Source organism: Rutilus rutilus (genome assembly GCF_951802725.1).
Source record: "Rutilus rutilus genome assembly, chromosome: 12".
NCBI classification, from domain to species: Eukaryota; Metazoa; Chordata; class Actinopteri; order Cypriniformes; family Leuciscidae; genus Rutilus; species Rutilus rutilus.
In genome coordinates this window covers 41,688,241-41,696,947 of record NC_140217.1, presented here as the reverse complement: position 1 = coordinate 41,696,947, position 8,707 = coordinate 41,688,241, and the positions used below count along the sequence as shown (strand labels likewise).

The 8,707-nt window shown below is 43.0% G+C and overlaps 1 protein-coding gene across 1 annotated transcript in view; it reads left to right on the top strand.

Annotated features, from left to right (window-relative positions):
- The window catches only part of LOC311301039 (histone deacetylase 4-like), a 45,626-nt gene extending 37,376 nt beyond the window's left edge, over nt 1-8,250 (top strand). The window contains exons 23-27 of the mRNA XM_084425867.1: nt 441-559; nt 635-768; nt 874-958; nt 4,941-5,076; nt 5,155-8,250. Of these exons, the coding sequence (XP_084281993.1) occupies nt 441-559; nt 635-768; nt 874-958; nt 4,941-5,076; nt 5,155-5,194 (514 nt within the window). The 3' untranslated portion in view covers nt 5,195-8,250. The remainder of the gene's footprint in view (nt 1-440; nt 560-634; nt 769-873; nt 959-4,940; nt 5,077-5,154) is intronic.
- Nucleotides 8,251-8,707: the final 457 nt, after the last annotated feature.

Below are 8,707 nucleotides of genomic sequence, written 5' to 3'. Positions count from 1 at the left end.
GCCAATCATGGATGAGTTTGCTCTGCTCATGAGTGTGTGTGTGTGTGTGTGTGTGTCAGGACGGTGGTGATGCCAATCATGGATGAGTTTGCTCTGCTCATGAGTGTGTGTGTGTGTGTGTCAGGACGGTGGTGATGCCGATCGCTGGTGAGTTTGCTCTGCTCATGAGTGTGTGTGTGTGTGTGTGTGTGTGTGTGTGTCAGGACGGTGGTGATGCCGATCGCGGGTGAGTTTGCTCTGCTCATGAGTGTGTGTGTGTGTGTGTGTGTGTGTGTGTGTGTGTGTGTGTGTGTGTGTGTGTGTGTCAGGACGGTGGTGATGCCGATCGCTGGTGAGTTTGCTCTGCTCATGAGTGTGTGTGTGTGTGTGTGTCAGGACGGTGGTGATGCTGATCGCGGGTGAGTTTGCTCTGCTCATGAGAGTGTGTGTGTGTGTGTCAGGACGGTGGTGATGCCGATCGCGGGTGAGTTCGCTCCGGATCTGGTGCTGGTGTCTGCAGGGTTTGATGCAGTGGAGGGTCACCCGCCGCCGCTGGGAGGATACACACTCTCCTCCAGATGTAAGCGCCGCTAACCCTTACTGCTATATTCATCATCTGGGCACTTCATTAAAAGCCAACATCGCTTTGCTCCAGGCTTAGGTCATCTGACCCAGCAGCTGATGGGATTGGCCGGGGGTCGCGTGGTCCTGGCGCTGGAGGGGGGTCACGACCTCAGGGCCATATGTGACGCGTCAGAGGCCTGCGTCTCAGCGCTCCTGGGAATAGAGGTACTGATTACCCATCATCCTTTGCATTGTAAGCTTTCATTTGCATGAGGCAGATTCTTGTTAAAGGCAGATTTGTGTTTTTGATCACGTGTTTGTGTTGAACAGCTAGAGCCGTTTCCTGCAGATGTCCTGAAGCAGAGACCCAACGAGAACGCCGTCAGATCCATAGAGAAAGTCCTGGAAACTCACAGTGAGTCTCAAGTCTTTACAAATAATCATTTACTTCTGCCTAATGTCTGATTCATGAATCATCTTCATCTCTGTGTCAAATATCATCTGCACATTAATGTACTTACAGTAGAAGTCTACAGGGCAGAAGACAGAAGACTGACCTCTTGACTGCATCACTTTTATATCCTATATAGACGCCTTTATCCAGGGCGAGATGCATGTTATCAGAACCCTGGGAATCGAACCCATGCTGAACCGTTAGAGCTACAGGAACAGAGCAAAGCTAAAACTTAACTTGGTAACCTTTGCATGATTCGTCACAAGAATGACTGTTTATGTTGAGAAAAACACGGGATCGATGACAGTTAATGTGTTCGAACAGCTCAGATGACAGTGACATTAATGCTAGCGCTTTGACACAATGATGAGCTGCTTGTAACGCTTCCAGAATATTCCTCTCTCCATAGACTTGGACTGGAAGAATTATTGACTGTAGGGGATTTTTGCTTCTTTCTACAAACTGTGGGACGAGCTGAAAGTGTTTTAAAGGGATAGTTCACCCAAAAATGCCCTCAAGTCATCCTAGGTGTTTATAACATTCTTCTTTCAGACGAATACAATCAGAGTTATATTAAAAAAATGACCTGGCTCTTCCAAGCTTTATAATGGCAGTGAATGGCTGTATATTATAATATGTATAGTATATTATGTATATTATATTATAAGTCCATAAAGTGCATACATCCATCTATCCATCATAAAAGTGCATGTATCATCATAAAAGTGCATCTCTCCATGATAAAAGAGCAACTATCCATCATAAAAGTGCATCTATCCATCATAAAAGTCCATCTATCCATCATAAAAGTGCATCTGTCCATCATAAAAGTACATCTGTCCATCATAAAAGTGCATCTATCCATGATAAGTGCATCTATCCATCATAAAAGTGCATCTATCCATGATAAAAGTGCAATTATTCATCATAAAAGTGCATCTATCCATGATAAAAGTGCATCTCTCCATGATAAAAGTCCATCTATCATCATAAAAGTGCAACTATCCATCATAAAAGTGCAACTATCCATGATAAAAGTGCAATTATTCATCATAAAAGTGCATCTATCCATGATAAAAGTGCATCTATCCATCATAAAAGTGCGTCTATCCATCATAAAAGTGCATGTATCGTCATAAAAGTGCATCTCTCCATGATAAAAGTCCATCTATCCATCATAAAAGTGCAACTATCCATCATAAAAGTGCAACTATCCATGATAAAAGTGCAATTATCCATCATAAAAGTGCGTCTATCCATGATAAAAGTGCATCTATCCATCATAAAAGTGCGTCTATCCATCATAAAAGTGCATGTATCGTCATAAAAGTGCATCTCTCCATGATAAAAGTCCATCTATCCATCATAAAAGTGCATCTCTCTATGATAAAAGTGCATCTGTCCATCATAAAAGTGCAACTATCCATCATAAAAGTGCAACTATCCATCATAAAAGTGCATCTATCCATCATAAAAGTGCATCTATCCATCAAAAGTCCATCTATCCATCATAAAAGTGCAAATATCCATCATAAAAGTGCAACTATCCATCAAAAGTCCATCTATCCATCATAAAAGTGCGTCTGTCCATCATAAAAGTGCATCTATCCATCATAAAAGTGCATCTGTCCATCATAAAAGTGCATCTATCCATCATAAAAGTGCAAATATCCATCATAAAAGTGCATCTATCCATCATAAAAGTGCAAATATCCATCATAAAAGTGCAACTATCCATCAAAAGTCCATCTATCCATCATAAAAGTGCAACTATCCATGATAAAAGTGCAACTATCCATCATAAAAGTGCATCTATCCATCATAAAAGTGCAAATATCCATCATAAAAGTGCAACTATCCATCAAAAGTCCATCTATCCATCATAAAAGTGCATCTATCCATCATAAAAGTGCAAATATCCATCATAAAAGTGCATCTATCCATCATAAAAGTGCATCTGTCCATCATAAAAGTGCATCTGTCCATCATAAAAGTGCATGTATCGTCATAAAAGTGCATCTCCATGGCCTTCTGAAGTGAAGCAATGCATTCGTTCAAGAAAAATATCCATATTTAAAGGCCATGTTGCAGGTTAACCACCACTGTTGATCAATGGGTACATTAATCACTCAAGATATGTAGACCATTTTTAAAATGTCTCAAAAATGGTCTTAAAGACCAGTTTTTTACGTTTTTTGGTATGAACGTTTTTTTTTACGCAATTCGGTGATGACGTCACGTTGGGGAGAAGCGGAGGAAAGGTAGCCTCAGCCAATACAGTTTGTATTAGAACTATGGCGACTGACTGGGAAAAATGAGTGAAAAATCTACGTTTTCTTTATATCTAGTGGCAGTGATCATGACATTAGTTCAGATAAGTACCGGTAAACTTTGTCTTCATCTAGAAATAGAAGGCATCATGCTAGCTATGGGCTAATTTGCCAGTCCCACCTGTTATCCACCCCCTCCAGATAATCCCTAATTAAGTCTTTCCCCCAACGTGGTAAACACATTAATGATTAGTTATCCCACGTTTTGATGGTAGCCTACTAGCTCCAGTAACAGCATCATTGCCAAGTGTTTCTAAGCGTTTACCTCTTCCTCCGGTGAAAATGTTGCAAACACAGCCGCCGCGTGTCTGTCGCTGTTTGGCAGGTGCTTGTGTGGGCGCCGGCGGTGCCGTCCCATGGAAACTGCGTTGGAAAGCTTGTGCTGTAAGTGAGTGCGTTTTGGTCGCTGGTCGAGGAGCTCACCCCACGACCAGATGTGACGTGCCTCACTCAGCATCCAGGATTTGCATGCTGCCTGAATCCGTTTGTGCTGAAGATAGCATAAACCCATTTCACGCAGGATCATGGTCCCCTTCAAGCCGGCACGCACGAGTATGTTAATTGTTTGTTTCCTTTACCATTCTTTTTACACGAAGTCTTATGAACCAGCTTAAACAGTTATAGGTGACTAGAGATGTGTTGTATAATCTGCGCTATCTGAATACTCTCGTCTACTACTCGTCTCTCTAGTCACTCTCAACGCTCTCAAGGCGGGCTTTGGAATATTCTCTCCCCAACGTGACGTAATGGAATGTATTGTGGCGGAAAGGAGAATCGTTGCAAACCGCTGTAAGATAGCCTACTTTTTCGTATTATATTGCGTTTTGTGATACCCAACAACATAAAATACAATGGATAACAGTTTAAATGTTTATTACCAATAAGGAAGAGGAAGGGCCGTAAAGGCCCGAAACGTTACACTTAAAATCAATTTGTGAATGGGAGCTCTCCGGTGTGCGGATCTTTACTTTGTAACTTTGAATTCTATATGAGATCCAGCACCCTAACCTGACTGGGATGTGCGTGATTTTATTACTCCCTATATTACCAACAAGTAAACTGCACAAATTCGATGAAAAAAAAAACCTGCAACATGGCCTTTAAAACTTTATCGACTAAAATAACTAGCTTCCGACAGAGTATGTACGCATCGATTTACTGTAAAAGAATAAACACTTGACCCGACGCATGACGTAATGACGAACGCGGAAGCGCAGAGGATCGAGCAAAGCAAAACACCAGTCACGAATTAGAGTCTAGAACGCGAATTTTTAAAGAGAAATGTGGGAGGAGCTTGAGTTTGACCCAGCGCTGTTTGTTTGAACCGCAAGAGGCTCAAAGCTTACGCTACTCCTACATCTACGTCAGACATCGTCAAGCGTTACTCTTGCGGCGTAAGTCGACTTGCGTACGGCCGTCTGCCGGAAGATAGTTCATTTAGTCGATAAAGTTTTAAATAAGAATATTTTTCTTACACAAACGCATCGCTAAATGAACCCATCGCTGACTCCACACCTGCGGCCACTAGAGCTGAACTGACGCTGGAACGACCCGTACGGCTGATGGATGTGTGTGTGTGTAGGTCTGATGGGTGTGTGTGTGTGTGTGTGTAGGGCAGTACTGGAGGTGTGTCCAGCGCTCGGCGTCAGGAGTCGGTCTGTCTCTGCTAGAGGCTCAGAGAGGCGACTCTGAAGAGAACGAGACGGTGACGGCGATGGCTTCTCTATCTGTGGCGGTCATGGAGAAAAGGTACAAGTGTTTCCCCTCCTTTACTCTTCATCTCATCTTCTTTCTTCCTCTCACACCATCTGTTGTGTTTCTGCTCAGAGCGGAGGATGAGCCCATGGAAGAGGAGCTGCCGATGTAGAGACGAGAGTTTGACCTCGAGCTCTTCTGGGTCTCTTGCTGAGAGAGTCAGGGCACAATGGCTAACTCACCCTGTTAGCGCTGTAGCCCGCTAGCACTGCGGCCCCAATGCAGTGCCTTCAAGCTCGTCACTTGAGAATGTTTGTTTTTGGAGATTTCTGTCTTATTGGCTTGAGATGTCACAGATGTCGAGGGCCGTTTGAATCAGCCAGCAGATCATTCTGACAGGAGGAGGGAAAACGAGGGTCCGATGAACCACAGGCTCTGGAACCCGCTGTTGTTGAGCGAGACACTAGCGAGCGAGACACTAGCGAGCGTCACAAGCTCTACAGCGTTTCAGCGTGACTCGTCTGCGCCATTTTACTGAAGTTTCTCAGAGAGCGAGTGCCTTTGCGACCGCGTGGAGATACAAATTAATTCTGAGGAAGTTTGCCTTAAGTCAGTGAAGTCACGAACACATTACCCACAGTTCCAGTGGGTTTGCCTGTTTGGAGAAGAGAACACTTTTCAGCATGTTTACTTGGACAGCGGTTCACGCTTCAGTCGTCTAGCGATAAATCTCTTGTCTTCTGAACTAGCGCTGACTCTCTTGTCTTCTGAACTAGCGCTGACTCTCTTGTCTTCTGTACTAGCGCTGACTCTCTTGTCTTCTGAACTAGCGCTGACTCTCTTGTCTTCTGAACTAGCGCTGACTCTCTTGTCTTCTGAACTAGCGCTGACTCTCTTGTCTTCTGAACTAGCGCTGACTCTCGTCTTCTGAACTAGCGCTGACTCTCTTGTCTTCTGAACTAGCGCTGACTCTCGTCGACTCTCTTGTCTTCTGAACTAGCGCTGACTCTCTCGTCTTCTGTACTAGCGCTGACTCTCTTGTCTTCTGTACTAGCGCTGACTCTCTTGTCTTCTGAACTAGCGCTGACTCTCTTGTCTTCTGAACTAGCGCTGACTCTCTTGTCTTCTGAACTAGCGCTGACTCTCTTGTCTTCTGTACTAGCGCTGACTCTCTTGTCTTCTGAACTAGCGCTGACTCTCTTGTCTTCTGAACTAGCGCTGACTCTCTTGTCTTCTGAACTAGCGCTGACTCTCTTGTCTTCTGTACTAGCGCTGACTCTCGTCTTCTGAACTAGCGCTGACTCTCTTGTCTTCTGAACTAGCGCTGACTCTCGTCTTCTGAACTAGCGCTGACTCTCTTGTCTTCTGAACTAGCGCTGACTCTCTTGTCTTCTGAACTAGCGCTGACTCTCTTGTCTTCTGTACTAGCGCTGACTCTCGTCTTCTGAACTAGCGCTGACTCTCTTGTCTTCTGAACTAGCGCTGACTCTCTTGTCTTCTGAACTAGCGCTGACTCTCTCTTGTCTTCTGTACTAGCGCTGACTCTCTCGTCTTCTGAACTAGCGCTGACTCTCTTGTCTTCTGTACTAGCGCTGACTCTCGTCTTCTGAACTAGCGCTGACTCTCTTGTCTTCTGAACTAGCGCTGACTCTCGTCTTCTGAACTAGCGCTGACTCTCTTGTCTTCTGAACTAGCGCTGACTCTCTGGTCTTCTGAACTAGCGCTGACTCTCTTGTCTTCTGTACTAGCGCTGACTCTCTCGTCTTCTGAACTAGCGCTGACTCTCTTGTCTTCTGAACTAGCGCTGACTCTCGTCTTCTGAACTAGCGCTGACTCTCTTGTCTTCTGTACTAGCGCTGACTCTCGTCTTCTGAACTAGCGCTGACTCTCTTGTCTTCTGAACTAGCGCTGACTCTCTTGTCTTCTGTACTAGCGCTGACTCTCTTGTCTTCTGAACTAGCGCTGACTCTCTTGTCTTCTGAACTAGCGCTGACTCTCTTGTCTTCTGTACTAGCGCTGACTCTCGTCTTCTGAACTAGCGCTGCTGTGAGAGACGCTTCAGAATCTATGCTTTACCAGCGGCTCGACGTCACGCAGCCGAAACCAGGCGTTGGGTTTCACTGGTTTATTGACCTGCATGTGCATTACAGGAAAAAGCTACTAAACTGGAGAACAGAATTTCTGACCAAAGCATGAGTTTGCATCTTGTGTTGCACCTTTTTCCACAGTCTCGTAAAGTGAGAGTGATTACAAGACCAGTGTGTGTTAAATGATTTTGCCTCTGTGCTCAAACTCATTCCATTGGATTTACATGGAAAAAGATCCAGTCTAGAGAATACCGTGTATCAGACCAGCTTGTGTTCGTAACCTCTTCCGCTCTCCAAACAAACCGTTGCAACTGATAATGTTGGAAACCCCCGAGCATGAGGCGGGATTGGTACAATATTATGCATGTGAAATGTTGATTTTATTTGCCTTCCAGAGCTTCACTCTGTCTCTCTCAAGAGTTTCTTCTCCAAAAGGATTGAGTCAGTTCATCTTACTAGTTTTTTTTTAGTTCAGTTACTGGTTATTTTTTATTTTTTAGCTATTAATTCCATTTCTGTCATTCCTGCTTTGTACAGTTTTTCTTTATTTATAATATTTGTACTTTTCACTCGATTGTTATTTGTTCTAGTGGATTTTAGTTCCATGCGTTACTTTTGGTACCATGTTCTTTGAGCTACATGAAGACTTTATGACCGGTTCATGGGTTTACAAGCATCATCACAGACTGTGTAGTTCTACGTTCTGTTCATAGTAGATTTGTATATGAAAGGAAATCTAAATACAGTATATGAATTTGAAGAACTGTCATTCCCTTTGTGTGCATGGATGTTATATTTTGTAAGCAGCTCATGCTGGTCTGAAATATACAAAACCTTGTTTTTTATGATGATTTAAATGACTATGATGACTAACATGGTAAACGCACTTGATGGTCAGTGATTTATTCATTCGTTGTTTTTTATTTTATTTTATTTAAGAGTTAGACAATATGTCCATGACAGTAATTGGAATAAAAAAAGCATTAATTCAAAGCATTTTGATTTGTTTCCATCTTTTAAAACAGCATCTCAAGCCAAAGATCTGTAATACACATGGTTTTAATTGTATTTTCACTACATGCTAAAACTCCCTTAACTTTGTTAGTTTTGAATGATGTTGAAGATGATAAATAAATGATCATAGTCACTGACCTGCAGCAACACGTGTTCAGTGTGAGATGATGACGGCACGCGTCCCTGTTCTTGTCCTCGATGTGACGTGACTCTTTTCCTCAGTTTTATCAGTCGTTGAGCAGCAGAAACTCCGTCCGCCACAGAAAACACTAACGTCTCGTTTCACGGGCAAAATCACCGTTTCCTGATGATGGAAAACACAAAGTATTGTTAAATTCCATTTCAAGTGGACTGAACATAATGAAGTTGTGACAATGTAATTAATGTGATTAATTGTGTTGCTTTAACACATTTTTATTAAATTGACCAAGCTTACTTCTCGAGGGGACTCATTTAGAAGAAACTTATATTAAAAGTCGATTTCTGATGGTCTGATTCACAAGCTCTGGTATCTTCAACTGTGAAGAGCTATTTTTATCAGAACTGTTCATGACCACAAAAAAGAATGCATTTGATAATTTCAT